General features: G+C 43.9%; 1 protein-coding gene across 1 annotated transcript in view; it reads right to left on the bottom strand.

Moving 5' to 3' along the window:
* LOC145393495 (adhesion molecule nephrin-like) overlaps positions 1–20,317 on the bottom strand; it is a 78,809-nt gene that overhangs the window by 7,599 nt on the left and 50,893 nt on the right. The window contains exons 5-8 of the mRNA XM_080267624.1: positions 19,980–20,142; positions 17,986–18,140; positions 10,972–11,116; positions 533–660 (exon numbers count right to left, since the gene is read on the bottom strand). Of these exons, the coding sequence (XP_080123750.1) occupies positions 533–660; positions 10,972–11,116; positions 17,986–18,140; positions 19,980–20,142 (591 nt within the window). The remainder of the gene's footprint in view (positions 1–532; positions 661–10,971; positions 11,117–17,985; positions 18,141–19,979; positions 20,143–20,317) is intronic.

The following is a 20,317-nucleotide window of genomic DNA, read 5'->3' as shown; positions in this document are numbered from 1 at the left end:
GGCTTGCACAAGTAAAAGCATGTTATATTAGCTGCCCATTGGTGTGCGTTGGTCCACTTTAGATCAAATATAATTCGAGATAAAATTCTGGCTCTGAGTTAGGTGCCTTTGAGATGGTTTGAGCTGTATTGTGGCGAATGCTGAGAAAAGCCACTAAATTATTACCAACGAGTATTACTATTCCAGAAGCCTTCTAGTTATGGGTGTAGCTTCTTTGTAGAATAAATAATTTCGAGGTAATCCAGTTTTGATGTTCGGTTTGATGCTTTTCGGCTTTTCCTTCGGTAAATAGGAAAGTTACGGATATAACACCTATTACTTCTCATTACGGTTTCCAATGATGTGCATAAGATATATTGCATTAGTAGTTTCTGAGATAAATAAGAGAGAGAGAGAGGTGGTGCGTTAGAGAAAAGTCACTCATATATCACCTACTACTTCTCAATACGGTTTCCAATGAAGTGCATTAGATATATTGCATTAGTAGTTTCTGAGATAAATTGGAGAGAGAGAGAGAGAGAGAGCAGCTTACCTTATGGAACCAGGAAAGCGTATGGGCGTGTGGATTGGCGTCCACATTACAGATGAGATGGACGTCCACTCCCTCCTCCACCACTCCAGCTGCCTCGCCTCCCAAGGACACCATTACGACGGGAGGGTCTGTGGGTTCAGGTACAAGAGAGAGTGTTGCATCTGTGGGTTCAGGTACAAGAGAGAGTGTTGCATCTGTTCAGGTACAAGAGAGAGTGTTGCATCTGTGGGTTCAGGTACAAGAGAGAGTGTTGCATCTGTTCAGGTACAAGAGAGTGTATTGCATCTGTGGGTTCAGGTACAAGAGAGAGTGTTGCATCTGTGGGTTCAGGTACAAGAGAGAGTGTTGCATCTGTGGGTTCAGGTACAAGAGAGAGTGTTGCATCTGTGGGTTCAGGTACAAGAGAGAGTGTTGCATCTGTGGGTTCAGGTACAAGAGAGAGTGTTGCATCTGTGGGTTCAGGTACAAGAGAGAGTGTTGTATCTGTGGGTTCAGGTACAAGAGAGAGTGTTGTATCTGTGGGTTCAGGTACAAGAGAGAGTGTTGTATCTGTGGGTTCAGGTACAAGAGAGAGTGTTGTATCTGTGGGTTCAGGTACAAGAGAGAGTGTTGTATCTGTGGGTTCAGGTACATGAGAGAGTGTTGCATCTGTGGGTTCAGGTACAAGAGAGAGTGTTGCATCTGTGGGTTCAGGTACAAGAGAGAGTGAAGAGGGAACCTGTATTGCCCGAGTGCCAGGGGGTTAACTCATCCTCTTGATGCCCACAGTGGGGGCGGAGGGACGTTGGTTACAAGATTGTGACAACGTGAGTTAACTTTTACCTGGTCGTGGTGTAGTGGTATGCTGCCTGCCTCTCACCTGAGAGTCCCGGGTTCGATTCTCGGCATATTGGTAATTTCTCTGATGATACAAGAGAGAGTGTTGCATCTGTGGGTTCAGGTACAAGAGAGTGTTGCATTTGTAGGTTCAGGTACAAGAGAGTGTTGCAGTTATCAACATTTAGAATCGCCAGGTTTGGGGTGAAAATGCACGGATGGTCTGTAGTGATATTATAGGAAAATATTTTAATCTTGAATTCACCAAACACTCACTTGATGTAGTGCTGCCTACTTCTTCCTTCACCTTTATCATTCTTTTTCTGCGTCTGCCCTCTTCTCTTCCTATTTCTCCCATCTTTCCTGTCACTTTTTATTACTCTTCTTTCCTCTTCAGGTGGCTTTACATTGAGTGACAAGGCTAATGGTTTCTTGTAAGCCAGGAAAACATTTACAACGCTGGGTGGTAACCATATAACCAACCCATACGTGTTCCCTATGTGTCAAAAAGCTGGTTGGCGGAGGGTTAGTGCCCCTCCCCGTAAAACAACTATCTGAAGGGCAAACGGCCACCCTTAATGGGATCATGGCGTCTGGCTACAGATAGATAAATACAGTTCCCCAAACCACATCCTTAACACAGGCGGGTCTGCGGGCAAGTGAGAGTTGGTTATGGTCATCTGATGTGAAAACGTTTAAAACATATGATTCTCACTTTAACTTGGTCTGATATTATCATTTTTACGTCTTTAATGCTGAGCTGCAACAACAGATCAAGAAAATAATACGATGCACATCACGAAGAAGTATAGTGGAAGGGATATACAGCCATAATATTGTCTTTTTCTGCCAGTGAGTTACGTGAAATAGCCCATGAGAGTGGGAAACTTTGGCCACGTTCAAGTGAAGTGACTACAGCATCGGGTGTTGTAGTTTTTATTTTGTTGCTGCTGTTACATTACTTTATTAGGCTTAGGACAGTCCCTAGTTGAGAAATTTTTAATACTTTGTCTGACCCCTCCTGCTGTAAGTGTCTCTTCGTAACTGAATGAAGCAGTGCAGACCGTTACTCCCAGTCCTTCATTTATACAACAGGTCAACTCTGGAATTGTCTCCCTCTGTCTGTATTTCCTGCTTACTATGATCTCCAGTCTTGCAAACGCAGTGTGTCCAGGCATCTCGAAATGATCGGATCTTGAATTTGGCTCCCTCTTGTATTTTGTTTTTCTCTTGGAAGGAACAGTTATTGCGGGCTCGTGGCCTTTGGTTCCTTCTTTCTCGCATAAAAAAAGAAAGAAAGAAATAACAAGCATCGCCTAAGAAAATCCGTCCCCACACTAAAAAAATTAAGGCCTTGAATTCACCCAGCGACAATACTACGGCAGGTGGGTCAAGGGGACGGTGGTGTCGCAATGTTGAAGTACTTCGCAGGCTTCAAAAAATCCCTGTTGGATCTCCTCCTTCTCTCGCCATGGACTTTGACAAACAGCTTCTTAAATGCAGCAACTGACACTGATGCATTTTCTCTACTTGGTTACACGTCAGTATCATGCTTGTTAGTTTTGAAATTGCCAGATTTATTTTCGAAGTCCGTGGAGAGAAAGCAGAAGAGGAGACAGAACTTTTTTCATTAGTACAACACACACACACACACACACACACACACACACACACACACACACACACACACACACACACACACACACACACACACACACACACACACACTTCACATAGGCTATATATTTAATTTACTTATTTATATATATGTGCCGGAATAAAGCTACTGCAGCCAGCGCGGTTATAGCAAAATGAGCAAATCGGTAAGTCTGTTTACATAACCAAGTCGTGTGTCCATGCAGTCTCTTAAGCATATTTTGGAGACAGGACCTAGCCATTCTGATCCCACGGTAGTTGTTCCAAGGTAATGTATTGGCTGCCTTCCACAGTGTCCCCCTCCCATACCAACATTGCCCCTCCTCCTCCTCTCCCAGGTCACCACCAGTTCTTCCCTACCCCCTCTCCTACGCTCCTCCTTCCTTCCTCCTTCCAATATCCTTTCCATCTCCTCCCACACACTCATTCCTTCTCCCCAATCCATCAAATCCCACACTCCCCTTCCTCCCCCCCACACACCACACACAAAAACAGAATCTATCACCTAGTCTAAAACTGATACACAGCTCAATGGTTTGTGTTGTTTGATCTTTCCCACCCTTTTAATAATTTAAGGAAACATTTGTAATTTCCTAATTCCGTGTCACCACTCCACCATGAAATACCTTAAACTCTTAGTGAGGGACTTACTATAATGTCCTTAATATTAACAGTAATCCTGGAGCAAAACTGATATGATTTAAGAGTTTTGTTAATCTTCATCTTATTGGCCTCCTCTAATATTCTCTCCTCAGTAGGGATTTTAAGGTTTCTTTCGTATAATCATTTAACGAATCTCCTTTATATCCTTAACGTTTTCAAGACTGCGAGTATGTTATGCGTTCATTTTCATTTAAAAGTTTCCCTGTATCATTAATAGCATATCCCATTCCACTCTTAAAATAGTTTCTGTCAGCATTACATAATTGTTGTACTTTGCAAGTGGTATTACCTTGGCAGGACTTGCTGCAGCAACAGAGGCTGGGGAAACCCGAAATGCTGGACTGGAGTGCTTTCAAACTCTGTTTTTACTAGACATCACAGTCAAACTAGTTTCAACGACTGCTACTAAGACAGCACTGCTTCCCGCGGTGGTACCGATATAACCCGTTTTGCAAATGTCTCTCATCTTTCCTGCCCCTTGAGGAGAGGATGGTGGACTGCAGAAGGGTAACTTCAACCTGCGGTCCATTGGGTTGCCTCCAGATGGGCCTGGAGTTGCAACAACAACAAAAAAATCTATTACTTGTAATAATATTACAGCTATTACGAGGAAGATGCTTTATTAAAATTAGGTTTTGTAGATACCATATTAGGCATTTCATATAAGTATTTCATTTCCTTTAACTGGCCATCTATATCTCATCCCCATGACAAAATGAGCAAAATCTGGTGGTGGTATACTTAATGCACTATGGTTTTGCTTGAAAACTGTGATTGTACCGTACTTAACGATCAGCATAGCTGCCATTACCAGCAGGTAGCCTATAGCCGGGTCATGGTTGTGTATATTTGACACATTATTTGAGTACCATGTGGGGGGAGGCGGTGGCTCAATCGGTAGAGAGGTGGCCTGCAGTCCTACCAGACCCAGGTTCAAATCCCCTCTGGGGCAGGGAACAGTTTAAGGATCTGAATTTCATGAAATCAGACTTTACTGATCTACCAGAAGATCCGCCGGCATGTCGTAAAAATACCCCCGCTAATACCAATACACCAGTCCTGTATGAGACAGCCCTAGCATTATTCAATATGGACGGTGGGTGTTAGCGCCGAAGTGGTGACATGTGGTGTATGGCATGTAGGAGGACTACTGGGCCTTGACAGCGGGCTGTGAAGCCTATGCCCAGAGTCGAACACACACACACACACACACACACACACACACACACACACAAAGATACCATGGTTATTATTTGAGATGGCATGATCGCTGTCAGGTATGCTGATCGTGAACTGTCAGACAAATAACACACTTCTAACTCCAATGTCATGATATTCAACAGAACGGCATCCATCAGTTCACCTGACCATCCTGCCGAACCGTGGAGAGAAAGTGGTTGGAAATAGTGGGACGAAAGCAAATAGTTCCTGTACAGCCTACTTACACAAGGTTAGTATATTTTGTTTCTCTTGGATGGAAGGGACGCTAAAACTGCAAAATGGAAAGATGCTCTAGAACACAGAAAACCAGAGTAGTTTATATCAGTGAACTTAGTGTTATACAGAAGCTGACTGATAAATGTAAAGACGAGATTGAATACCGTTTGACTATTCCTGAGATAGTTGTGGTTGTATTTGCCGAGGTGATTTGCTAATTCTAGGTTCATCATACAAAGATAATATCGCAACTAGTTTGGACTAATGAACTGGGCAAAAATAGGGGTCAGACAATTTTAACTTTGGATTTCTGCGTTCCTCCAAAACTCCATGGGTGCAACTAGTTCTACATACAGTAAGTAAATGGTTGTACTCTGGCACTTTAGTTACAGAGAGAGACAGAGAGAGAGAGAAGGGGGAGACTACATGCCTGTGGTCAATGTCAAACACAAGCTACAAGGATCCGGGTCAGATCTCACTAGGCTGTGTGAGCGGGTAGGAGGGGTGGAATACGGAATACAGTGGTGTGTCAGGCGTATTCTGAAGCCCTCCACTACCACCACGGATTTATCTTATTCCTGATTTCCTTCATCTTAGAGTTTTTGTACTGAAGGTGATTTGATACAGTCTTCGTTAACCCCGTGCTAGGTGTCTTTCTCGAGTTCTATTTGACCACCTCTATAAGCAAGTACACAAGAGAAGTCACTGAAATAACTCCTTCACCTCCTTGACATAGATATTTACTGAAGATGCCACTAGATGATATTTGTTGAAACTAGAAAAGGATATTTATTAGAGAGATAATGAAGGCTATGTCTGACCTCTCCATTTCAGAGCGTCACGCCTCTGAATAAAATCGTCTGGTAGTAGGAAAGATTTGTGAAAAGTCTGAATTATTACTGATGCCCATTTGTGTATTAGGTGTGATCAGGTGTGTCATACTCCCATGTCACGCTGTTGTTGTTGTTGTTGCTGTTGTTGTTATTCTTACTGTTGCTGCTGTAAACTCATCTGAAACGTAAACCCAGTGGACAGCAAAACTAAACTGCTCCCCTCCAGTTCATTACCATCCATTCATCGGGTGAGAGGAGGAGGTGGGGCAGCAGTCAGCATTACGGAGCGCATTCGGTAACAGGGAAGAAAAATAAAATACGCTTCACCTTCATCATGGTACCATAGGGGGACGCCTTCACGTGGTGGCATCAGTATAGCCCGCCAGGTGCCTGTTATACAAACGTCCCTCAACTCCTCTCCTATCCCCCGTAAGGAGAAGGTGGACAGCAGAAGGGAAAGATTCACAGTCCACCAGATTCACTTCTAGTTGAGCCTAGGCAACAACAACAACAGTAGCAACAACAGTAACAACAACAACAGAAACTACTACTACTACTACGACTACTACTACAACAACAAGACTGCTACTACTACTACTACTACTACTAATTTTTTTTTAATCACCTCCATCCATTGGTGAATTATAGTGTGAAGATCTGCACCAACCTTGCTAATACAGTTCACCATTTGGAGTTGTAATGTGAAGGTTAACACTAACCCTCTTATTACAATCCGTTGGCCCCAAGCACGCCAACGGCTGTGCTGACCAGCCATCTACTATTACTGTTATTATTTTATTGTTTATTTATTGATATTTTTTTACTATTACTACTACTACTACTACTACTACTGCCACCACCACCACCACTACCACCACCACCACCACTACCACCACCACTACCACCACTACCACCACCACCACCACTACCACCACCACCACCACTACCACCACCACTACCACCACTACCACCACCACTACCACCACCACTACCACCACTACCACCACCACTACCACCACCACTACCACCACCACTACAAGACTACTGCTACTACTACTACTACTACTACTACTACTACTACTACTACTACTACTACTACTACCACTACAAGACTACTACAGCTACTACTACTACTACAAGACTACTACTACTACTACTACAACTACTACTACTACTACTACTACTACTACTACTACTACTACTACTACCACCACCACCACTACAAGACTACTACTACTACTACTACAACCACTACAAGACTACTACTACTACTACTACAACCACTACAAGACTACTATTACTACTACTACCACTATTACTACTACTACTACTACTACCAAACAAACATCTCTTATCACAGGGTTCCCAAATGACTAACAAACTAGGCTTTTGAAAATAACTCTCCCTCTAACTTAAAAAAAATATATAAGGCAGTTACTCTTTAAAATGGAGAGTATGGAAATGAAAGTATGAAAGAGTTGCAGTGGTGATGGGCAGGTGGAAATCTGGGGGGCGTGCGACTTACTTATGTTTCCTTTGTCTTGTTGCCATTCACACCGTAGTTGGACCAATGACCGGGTCCCGTATTCTCGCCTGGTGCCTCTCCCTAACGCCTCTTCCATAGCGATTTATTTTTGGATATGACTGGTTAATATTCTTTTGTACGTTATTTAGGCAGAGTTTGATGATCTTGGAAGGACCAGAAGAATTAATGCAACGCAGAAGGGGGCAGTAAGGTGTACTAGACAAAACAGATCGCACAGGAAAAGGTGTTAGGGAGCTTCCTCAACCGACGAAAATATTTGCCCAGGAACAGAAGGTAGACTGCAACTTAGCATTGAAGGGTTTAATGTCTCGTGCAATCAATAGACACAAACTCCGGTGTTACTAAAGCAGTTATCCTGAAGGTGAAAACACGCTCTTAATTCTTGACAGTCAGCCAAAAAATACTGATAGGAAATTATTAGCCTGCATTCCACTTTACATAGACCTGTTAGCAACGAAGTAGATAGGACAAATTTGCACTTTTCATCCTGTATATCAGCGTAAAAAAAAATAATAATAATAATATTGTGTTCCTCCTTAGGGAATCTGTTTTTTTAATCTTCTGAGCCAGTGGACTTCCTTCTCAAAATATTCTTAGTTTCCTGGCGATTTTATTATTAAGGGGCTAGGTTCGGCCTTGTGAAGAGGATGGGGAGCGAGAGATTGACGAGGAGAGTGTATGTGAGTGAGGGGGGAGCGGGGAGAGGGAGGGGGGACGAGGATGAGATGGTGGGATGGTGTGGAGAGGTATATGAGAGAGGGAGTGTGACCTGGGGGACGGGCTGCGAAATGGTGGGGGACAGGTCGACATGGAGGCAACTTGTATGTGGCCACCCCCTCCGGGATTAAGGCGTCTGGCAATAGATACATAGATAGACAGGGGTTAGGTAAAGCGTAAACAATAGATAGACAGATAGATAGACAAGGGTTAGGTAAAGCGTTAACAAATCCCTTTACCAAGACGCGCCTTACCTGTGATAAATACAGTCGTCTACTAGCATCAAAAATTAAGCAAAAGTTCGTCACCCGGTTTCACAGGAGTAATGTAGCTCAGTGCTTTGTTATGCTTACTGGGTGGGGTAGAGACAGGGTAGAGTCTGAATTCTGTACTTCCTCTGACGTTTCGGGCGACAGAGAAAGAGAAGTAAAGACCTCAAGCCCTTACCTGTATCTCCTACCCAACATTTCCACTTGTAAAGGATCCTCTGCTTGTTATCTTCTGAAAGGCTACTAGTTAGATAAGGATGCGTGGCCACAAGAGTAATGGGGCTGATGGTAAGATAGCATGACTGTGGTGGCCAGGGAGAGGGGTTGTGTAGATGAGACGTGCATGACTGTGGTGGCCAGGGAGAGGGGTTGTGTAGATGAGACGTGCATGACTGTGATGGCCAGGGAGAGGGGTTGTGTAGATGAGACGTCGTGGGTAAGGAATCACGGTAATATAAAGATGGTCTGTAAAATGTGTTCTTACGTGTTAATATTACGGTCCAGACTGCTGATATGAGAAACGTAGACATTTTAACAGCATGTAGTTATTAATCAGCTATAGAAAGAGTGAATGTAAAGAAACTGACACTATGAAGAATGAAAGGTTCGGGGGAAGCAGAATATGATGCACTGTAGATACGGTTCATGATGATTGAGCTGTTCCCACCATGCAGGAGAAATTACGTATATATACAGGTGGCAAAAAAGGCCACCTGTTCAAGAAAAGAAAAACTGGTCAAAAATAAAAGTCTGTTACTGTACGAGCGAGTGAGTGTGATGCAGGAAGGATACGGCAATGGGTTACACTCCGGGTCTCTTTCTTGGGTGTGTGGATGGCTTGGTGGAAGTGTAGGTCGCACCACATGTACCAGCGGGGGTGGTGGAGTCAGACGAAGAATAATCAGAGCTCATGTTTCCCTCCTCTGTCAGAATGTGTGGGTGGCTAATCATGCTGTGTCCTACGCTACCATGAGCAGGTACGAGCCTGTGGTGACAAAACTGGTGGACAATTCTAACTGTTGTGGGAACGCGATATCGGCCATAGCCATCACCTGTAGCAACGCGACCACCTCTGTACACCTGGCTATACCTGTCACCTAGAACTTAGGGGTTAAAGCTGTATAAATAACACAGAAGAGGATGTTAGGTGCAGTACACAAAATTAATCGCTTATCAAGAGGTGCTAGGAACCATCTTACTCTGCACGGAATACGACCTTATGTTGGTAAAGCACTGTGTTATTTCGTAATACTGAGGAATGATTCGTGAACTTGGTGGTCGTGTTATAGATCTTGATGGATATTTACTTTCTTTATTGTAAACACACTTGTGATTTTTTTTTTAATGGACAAAATTTACGAAATATTGTTCCGCCTCGAGCTGTCGGGAAAAAAAGATCGTGGTTGACAGATTAGAGGCAGCACCGTAAGACAGGTGGAGTAGAGGCAGCACCGTAAGACAGGTGAAGATTACAGGCAGCACCGTAAGACAGGTGAAGATTACAGGCAGCACCGTAAGACAGGTGAAGATTACAGGCAGCACCGTAAGACAGGTGAAGATTACAGGCAGCACCGTAAGACAGGTGAAGATTACAGGCAGCACCGTAAGACAGGTGAGGAGTAGAGGCAGCACCGTAATATGGTTGATCTGAACGTGTTTCAATTTTTCCTCAACCATTTCAAGTACTTCTTCCACTAGCAACTTAACTCAGTCTTCTGCCTTGTCCTGTGGGAAACTACACATCCATCCACCTACCCACCCTGCCGACCCACCCACACACACCAAATCTCCCTGTGCACCCACCCACTACACCTCGCTGCTCACCCATCTACCCTACTGATCCTGTCCACTCACACTACCCAGCCTGCCCATCCCAACCAAGTCCCCCTTCCAGCACACCCACCTACCCCACCCACCTCAACCAGCCCAGGTATTCCACCCACTTCACTCTACCTGCCTACCCACCTGCTCCACGATCCCCACACCATGTCTGCTCTACTCAGCCACCCACTGCACACCCCATGCCTACCCACCCTCCCACCCATTCGCCCAGCAACCTACCCACCCTGTATTTTCACCATCAGAATGACTAGCAAGTTTACACACACACACACACACACACACACACACACACACACACACACACACTATAAGAAGCGTGCTATTTAACGTTAAGGTTTCTAGTTGTGTTGTTTTAGAAATGCTTTAATTAACATGCAATTTTCTCTGATATGCACAATTCAGGATATCACTTAGGAAAATGTGCTGTTGTCTCTTATGGCAAGAAGCTATCCAGGTATTGCTAAAGTAGATGGATCAGGTGAGATGGAAGTGTAGGAGGAGAGGGAGGCGAGAGGGAGGGGAAAGGGAAGAGAAAGGGAAGTGAGACGCAAGGGGAAGTCAAAGGGTGGGAGAGGAATGTTAAAAGGTAGTGAGAGGAAGGGGAGAGGGAGGTGGGAGGAATGGGAGGTGAGGTATGAGGTAAATGGGAATGATACTCACAGGTAACGTTGAGGAGGATGGAGTCGGTGAGAGGGTAGTCTGGAAAGAGAGGGTTGAGGGAGGTGCAACTCAGCCGCTGCCCATGATGGCGTCTGGAGGCAATCACTTTCACTCGCGAGGTGCTCATGTTCACCCCGTGCTCCGTCTGTCGCAGGAAAGTGACTGGTTATACTCTTTTTACTTTACCCTTAGGCATACGGTGATGAAAGAACATGCCTGCCTTCCTGAATAGTTCCTGACTTCAATCTTCAGTGCGGAATGTGGGCTGATCACACCTAACAATGGCTCCAAGCTTTTCAGAAATGACCGACAAAAATTAGAAGCTTGAGTACACATTTCCACTCACAGGATTAATAATACAGTCTTAGGAGTTCAATGTGTTACTGACCAGCTCTATATTAAACAAGTAAAAATTAGATAGTTAGACAGATAGATACATAGATAGATACCGGTAGATAGATAGATAGATAGGTGTACATACAAAAATTTATGAAGATGACGGGATGGTAGAGCGCCACACACCAATGGAACAAGGTCGAGGGAGTAACAAGGCATATAACTCCAACGCTGCATTTTTTTTTTAATGGCTTATTTTTGGGAGGGGGAGGCCGAGGATGAGGTGGAGGGATGGAGTGGAGAGGTATATGAGGGAGGGGGTGTGTGAGCTGGGAACAGGGCATTGAAATGGCGGGGGACGGGGAGACATAGAGTCGATTTGTTTGTGGCCACCCCTTACGGGATTAAGGCATCTGGCAGTAGATAGATAGGAAGACATATTTGTTAACAGATATACCATTATCTTGACACTTTCCAGGTGCACTTAATGACATGCACTGGAGTAATAATAATAATAATAATAATAATAAAGGGATGGGACTAGGACACAAGACTCCTTACTACATCTTGTTCAGGTGGTATTTGCTTTACTACCATCCCTACATCTTCAAGTATTTTATTTTTCAATACCTATCCCTTATTTTTAAAAAGCCTTTGAATAAGAAAGTTCACCAGGTTTTTGTAATTCAATTCATAAAGAGCATCATAGTAGTGAAGGGGTTAATGAAGGCTCTGGCTAACCTGTTCCTGTTCTTAAACTCGCTCTTGAGCTGAATAAAACTCTGGAGATAATAGCGAGAAGGAGCAGAGAAAGAGAGAGAGAGGGGGGGGGGACCGTGTTGACAAGAGAGAGAATGCAGTGACGTATTAAGCAGAGAAAAGTGGCTGTGTGTTGGCAGAAGAGAGAAGTGACTGTAAAAGAATATGGGTGAAGGATAATTCAGTGCTATGTTGGCAGGACGCGGGATAGCTGTGTTGGCAAGGTGGAATCTAACCATATGTTAACCCCTTCAATATAACATCCTTTATATTTGCTTTTGCTACATTGATGATCGTCTATAACCAAACTTTTGACCTTTGCTTTGTGACCTTGACCTTTGACTGTGCTCAGGTCTGAAATAAATCATTTTTAAAATCGAATAATTTAATGTGACTCTTGCCCTGGTGTTCTTCTATTGCCAGACGCCTTAATCCCGTAAGGGGTGGCCACAAACAAATCGCCTCCATGTCGCCCTGTCCCCCGCCATTTCACTGCCCTGCTCCCAGCTCACACACCCCTCTCTCATACACCTCTCCACTCCATCCCTCCATCTCATCCTTGGCCTCCACCTCACTCACATACACTCTCCTCATCAGTCTCTCATTTCCATCCTCTCCGCATGGCCTGGTAATCTTAAAATCGAGAAATTTAATATACATCTGTCCCTAAACCGTCCTAGCAGGTTTAATCTGAACTGAATAAAAACATTTTGAGTTAAAGGGCCAAAAGTCTGGCACTGTCCTGAGACCTGTAATTCTGACTGTTCTCAAAATTAAACCGCTTCACCCTTCGCTTATCTTCCGCCCTTCTGCTAAATTTGCCTTTAGGATGAAAAGTAAAATTTAACTAATTCCCGATCTCGTATCTTTGACCATTTCGGGCGATATCTACCGTGCATTAGACACGGTGGTGAATATAACCATCCATTCGTCCTCCAATCCAATGCCGCCCCATGAGGAGCGTAAGAGCCCGGGGCTAGGCATCTTGGTCCTGACATTTAAGATGAGAGTGACTAGCCTCACTCATCCCTGAGTGGCATTATATGAGCACTAAACCCCAACCACCCCTTTGATATAAACCTACACCTGCTCAACCCGATTGGAGCGCCTTAATTACCCACTAAACCACCAAGCGCCATAATTTGGTTATATGGTTACCAACCTGCGTTGTAAATGGTTTCCTGGTGTACAGGAAACCATTTGGCTTGTCACTCAGTGTAGGGCCACCCATAGGCAGAAGGAAGAGGAAAGAATGAAGTAAAGAAAGACAACAGGGAGTGTAAAGTCACCAGTAGGCAAAATCAAGAGGAAAGAATGAAGGAAAGAAAGACAGAAGAGGATGGAAGGAAGAGAGGAAAGGGCAGACACCCAAAGCAGCACCATCGAGAAAAACTCTTCTGTGACAAATCCAGGGTGATTAGTTTCCATTTAGGAGCTTGAGGGGTCTAAGAAAGAGAAAGAAAGAAGAGAGAAGAATATGGAGAAATCTGAGTTTTTGTTCGCTGTTTTAGCTTGTTGGTGCTATGTTTAGGTAGTTTAGCAGATGTTTCGTTATAGAGGAAAGTGAGGATTAAGGCTAGATATATTGAAGACATATTTCCTCTTTGGTAGTTACGGAGGATTTTACTTGTTAAGGTTGAAGGATACGTCAGAGCCATCCCTATATGTTCAGCAATTATTATTTTAGTGTTTTATGTATCAGTAACTACATTTGAACAATTACTGTAGTCCTCTCAGCACGTAATCGTTCGGATCTCTCTCGTCTCAGCACTTATTTTTTTCATCACCTCCCAGTCAGACACCTCCTTTCAGACACCTTTCAGTTTAACACCTATTTTAACACCTTTTTAAAACACCTTCCATTTCAACACTGCGTTTCAGCTAACTTATCCTCTCGTGACATAACTTTCCCGCGGTGCTGACACGAATGGGTAAATAAAGGAGAAACGCTCAAACTGGGGTGCTGAAATGGGGGGTACTATAATAAGCGATCTGGTGCTGAAACGAGAGGTGCTAAACGACAATGTGCCAAAACGACCTGGTGTTGCAGGTGAGGGTGATGATGCAGTACTAGAAAAAAGCGTGCCTTATATTTCATCTCTTCTACTTGTCACTTTACTCCTCAGGCCATTATTCGTAAGCTGAGAGAGGCTTGGTATATTTCCCACCCATACGCGGGGCGTCAGGGAACAAAGTGACGGACTTAAAGTGTAAAGTAGACATAGTGGAAGAGCAGGTGAATATTTGTCCCCTCCCCCCTCCCCCCGTACATGAGGTGTGGTAATGAGCGGTGTTCACATGACTGGCCACTAGTAATGACCCTCATCACTCCGCACTCTGCATGCCACGGACATGGCCACTATTTACTGCCGTGTTTTGCAAGAATAATATGTGAATTCTACTGCACCACACACAGCTGTTGCACTATTATAGCAATTTGTCGTGAGTTTAAAACAAGAGGCTTTGGTCATTAGCCTGGTTGTAACATAGGATTGCTTTTAACAGAAGAAAAAAATGCGAACAGGAAACTATCAAATTAGGCAAGGCACTGTGTTGGTTAGTACTGTGACCATTAACCCCTTGACCTCTATGGCGTTCTTTTCATTCTTCCTTCCTTCAGACGATTTCTTGTAATTTTAAGTCCTTTCGTACTACAGGTGATAGAGAGTGCTTTATTTAACTCCCTCACGGCAAGCCATCTCACATAAGGTTAATATAATCGTGCTGTGGAGATTTTGAGTTGAAGGAAGAAGGTGACATCGAACGGGAGAAAATAAAATGGTTAGGTTGATGGCGATTATAATGCTTGTCAGAAAGTGTGGACTGGAACGAACATATGTACAACTGCGGTCAGGAATATCACTCCTCTTTTAACACGAACTATTATGAAACGCTTACGAAGTATCCTGAAAAGTCGCTGGGTTCCGAAGGGCGCATCAGTAAGTTTCAAAAATTACTGTTCAGTCTCTTTTTATTTATCGTAAGGAGGTGATCGATATTGGAGTCCGCAATAGTACGTGTCGCTTAGAACAGGGACGTGGATTTTGGAATGAAACCATGAGCTGGGATGAAAAGAGAATACCATAGAAATAGAGAGACACTTTGTAAGAAATAGATGAAATAATTTGCAGCTTGAATATTAGATTATTTTACGAACTGAGATGGATAAAATATAGTTACTTATATCTCTACACTGATTCTCACGATGCTACAGTGCTTTGATAGTTTAGGAACTTGGATCTTACCTGTCGTAAATACAGAAATATGGAACAAAGGTTATACGTAAATCGTCCATATTACAGACACATTACAAACATCTCTAAGAACAAACAACATCGTCTAAGAATCTCACCTTATATTTTCCTAGGAACTACACCCCAAAAAATTCATTGACAAGTCTGCCCTTTACCATTGCACTGCACTGATTTTAAAAGATCCTGATTTTCACCGCACTGATTTTAAAAGATTCTGATGTTGCATAAATGATTCAAGAAGAGTTATGAAGTTGCAAATGTTGATCCGAGGTGATAGATACAAATTCCTCGATAGATATATTCTGACCTCTTACACACAACGCCAGTATCCTCTCCATAATACCACGTGTTTATCCCCTCATTACCACGTGTTTATCCCCATTGCCACGTGTTTATCCCCGCATTACCACGTGTTTATCCCCTCATTACCACGTGTTTATTACAACGTGTTTATTCCCGCATTACCAAGTGTTTATCCCCTCATTACCACGTGTTTATCCCCTCATTACCACGTGTTTATCCCCTCATTGCCACGTGTTTATCCCCTCATTGCCACGTGTTTATCCCCGCATTGCCACGTGTTTATCCCCGCATTACCACGTGTTTATCCCCTCATTACCACGTGTTTATCCCCTCATTACCACGTGTTTATCCCCTCATTACCACGTGTTTATCCCCTCATTACCACGTGTTTATCCCCGCATTACCACGTGTTTATCCCCGCATTACCACGTGTTTATCCCAGCATTACCACGTGTTTATCCCAGCATTACCACGTGTTTATCCTCATTACCACGTGTTTATCCTCATTACCACGTGTTTATCCTCATTACCACGTGTTTATCCTCATCACCACGTGTTTATCCTCATCACCACGTGTTTATCCCCTCATTACCACGTGTTTATCCCCGCATTACCACGTGCTAGTTCATACTTTCCTGATTCTGATGTCAACACTTGCTTAAAACAGCGATGTATACAAGTAATTCGAGTGTGATGGATACTACGAGGTTTTTTGAATATATTAACCTGTGTGATGAGTGTTACGCAAAATCCCAACCTGTAAAATAAATCACTAAGTTAAGGCATGTGCATTCCTAGCCTGGGGAAGGGGAAGGAAGATTAGCCTCCTTCCCCTCCCTCCCCAGCTGAAAATGCCTGATGGTTGCTTGGGATTTTTCAAGGTTAACCCGAGTGTCAATTCTAAATGGTTAAATTCACGGGGGGAGGGGGGCAGATGGACGGTGTTCCCCCCCCCCTCCCACACACCTGGTGAGACTTAGATCAGTAATTTTACAAAAGTCAGAAATTTCGTTAGATACCGGGACCTGGTCGATTTCCTCAAAGATATAACTTGGTATCGCTAAAGAGTAAACCAGATTCAAGTTCTGTTTATTTCAAGACGGCTGGACACATATTCTTTGAAAGTGTGAAGGTCGTAAGTAAGGGGAATTAAGTGTATTAGTCATCAATCTTCATTTAGGTGTAATAAAGGAAAAGCAATGGACCTAATATTTCATGCAACTGATGATTACCGCAGTTTTGTAATCCCCTGGGCATGGTAGGGCTTGAGGATGGTATGATCAGCGAGCGTTGAAGTAATGTTGGATTTGGGACCCTATGTTTTTGAATTAGTTGTTGCCTCTGCCGTGGACCCAGGCTCATCTGAATGCGAACCCTGTGGACTGCAGGTTGAAGCCTTTATTCTGCAGTCCATCCTCCTCCTCCTCTCATGGAACGTTTGTATAGCCACTACCCGGTTATTTCAGTGCCACCGCGTGAAGGTCTTCCTCTCCAACATCATTTCGAATTGGAGGGGTGCGATGTAGCCTCTGTTAACCCATTTTTCCAAGAGACAGCCTTCTGATTTTGAACGATATCGACTGGGGTTAAGATGATGAAACTAACACGTCTCCTGATGGATGGGGTTAAGCTCCTCACTATTACTGCATTATTTCACCCTAACTTGACCCAGATTTTCCTTTTGCGTCTTATTTTATGTAGCTGAATGACAGAAAAAGACTGCTGTGGCTCTCCATGCTCTCCATAGTACGTCTTAGTTATTAACCCCATTCTACTGTTAATCTGTTGTTATAACTCGGCACTGGAGACGGAGAGATGATAGTTTAAAGTCAAGTTAAAGTAAAAACAATACACATTTCACGCTTACATAAGCCAAGATGGGGCAGAGAATAACTTGATTTGCTAGCTTCCTTGCGAGGTTGCTGTGGGATGGACGCAGAGGTACGCAGATACATGCAAAAGTTGTACCGAGCATGAGAGGGTAAACGAAAGTGAATGCTAGGAAACTAGCATGGTGGAATTATTACGTTAACTCTCTCAGGCTTTTAAGAGATGCTCTGTTGAAAGAAATCGTCCTGGAGTTGACTGGAATGATGTACGAGAAGAGTTAGGTGGAATGATTTACGAGAAGTGGTAGCTGGAATGGTTTATGATAGATGTTGGCTGGAATGATTTACGAGAGGTGTTAGCTGGAATAGTTTACGAGAGGTGTTAGTTGGAATGGTTTACGAGAGGTGTCAGGTGGAATGGTTTACGAGAAGTGTTAGTTGGAATGATTTACGAGAGATGTTAGCTGGAATAATTTACGAGAGGTGCTCCTATAAAAAACGCTTCAGCAGCAGTCACTACAGTCTCCTCTTACCTGCGCCAGAATGGGGTTGAGAATAGCGTGGTTTGCCAGCGTCCACGTAATGTTGGGGTGGGGACGCGAGCCTGCCGAGATGCACAATATCTGGTACTGATGACCCACCCTCAGGAACCTTGGCGGCTGCTCTAGGCGGGTCACCACAGGCACCACTGACAGGGGACAAAGAAAAGAAAATAGCACTGAGAGAACGCTGGATATTTAAGATTAGACTGCCATGAATAAAGACAGTTACCCTTAGTTCAGTGTTTAGAGATTAAAGTTCCAAGCAGTTTCTTTAAATCTAGAAATCTTTATTTGGTAATGTTTCGGTATAGATTTCATGGAATGTCTTCTATAATGATGTCCATCCAACTCAGTGTAAACAAACACAGCGCTGGCTTTATACGCGAAACTTGAAGCCCAAGGTTGATCCAATTTCATCTTGCCTCCCAAACGTAATAAATGTACAGTTGTCCATACATAAATCTAGGACTGTCTGTAAGAAGTGGAGGTCTAGCCACAACTTCCGACGTTCCTGCTTCACATTTACCTGGTTATTTCAGCTAATATTCGACACCTCCGTTCCCTCATGTCAGTGCCACCAACAAACACGTGATTATGTCAGGGTTGTCAGGGGTACCATATGCTACACCTCTGCTACACATTGCTGCTGGCCGAGGTTCATATGTTGCCAGCTGTGCCTCTCTGTGGTACCACCTGTCACCTGCCTTTAGCTTACGATTGCTTGCTTTATTAACTATCCCAAACATAAACACACTTATCCCCGAGAGTCTTTCTCATTTTTTCCTTTCACACATTCAGACACACACACACACACACACACACACACACACACACACACACACACACACACACACACACACACACACACACACACACACACACACACACACACACACACACACACACACACACACACACACACACATCACACCCTTAGAGTAGCACACACACACACACACACACACACACACACACACACACACACACACAATGTACCCATGATGTACCTGCGTGGTGAATTGCGGACTACCAGGCTGGTGGGTGGGATAAATAATAGGGTTTGCCCCCTCGTAAATCACACCCTTAGAGTAGCTTCATTAAAACACACACACACACACACACACACACACACACACACACACACACACACACACACACACACACACACACACACACACACACACACACACACACACACACACACACACACATACAATTTACAGGCATACCAGAGGGACACCTTCACGTAGTAGCACTGACACAACCAATCGACTTCACTTCCTAGTTATACAAACATCACTCAGCTCTCTCACTATCCCCAGAAAGGACTCCTGGTGAAGGGTGACTGCAGAAGGGCAATTTCCGTCTGCAGCCCACCGAGTTTACGTCCAGATTTGCCAGCGACCTCAGTAACAAGACAAAATTACCCCCTATCTTGCTGCGTTCATTCCTACATCGTTTCATTTAGTCGTTCACTCAATACTCACTGTTATTGGTGAGGGTTAGGAACGTGGTGGCTGGTGAGGAATGTTGTTGGGGATAACATGGGACAGACAGGATATACTAGGCTTTCTGACATGTTCTCCATAGTCATTTACTGTATTTTGCCTTTTATGTCTTGATGTCTTCCTCTGTGCTGTTCATGTCTATTCATTGCCAATACAGACTGCATAAATATCGTAGAAGACAAGACTGACGTGCTGCATGCAAATATATACCGGTAGGGAAGATCTGCAAGGCTACCTACTTTACCGACGAGATATAGGAAATGGTTGTATTCTGAGTGGCATAGGAGTCCGTAGCACCGTTTTCTTAGCGATTTATCCACACTCCACAATGATCGACTTTTTCACATTATGTATTTCCCATATCAGCAAAGTTCCAGTACTGCACAAGAGGATAAAATGGTGTAGAATAACAAATAAATCGCTGAAAAATAGGCGCCACGTTTCCCATGCCACCTAAAATACACGTCAAAGACTTACGGTTCATGGTGATGGTGACGGATGTGGTGGCAGGGGAAGTGACATTGTTGTTGGTGGCCATACATGAGAGGCGGGCGTTGTGGAGGCTTCGAGACAGACGTGGGAGGCTGAGCTGGTTCACCGTCACCGAACCACTGCGAGACTCCACCACATCGTCAATTACCTGCACAACACACGAAGCCAAGAGTCATCATTATCACTATCATCATCATTATCATCAGGAAAAGCATATGTGGTAGAGACCTCGAGAAAGAAATGGTTTCCTGAGTTGCTTCACTGTCACCGAACCACTGCAAGACTCGACCACATCGTCAGTTACCTGCACAACACACGAAGCC

Source organism: Coenobita brevimanus, chromosome 3 (genome assembly GCF_032717465.1).
Source record: "Coenobita brevimanus isolate Jiangsu-jjx chromosome 3, ASM3271746v2, whole genome shotgun sequence".
Classification (NCBI taxonomy): domain Eukaryota; kingdom Metazoa; phylum Arthropoda; class Malacostraca; order Decapoda; family Coenobitidae; genus Coenobita; species Coenobita brevimanus.
This window is presented reverse-complemented; position numbering and strand designations above follow the sequence as displayed.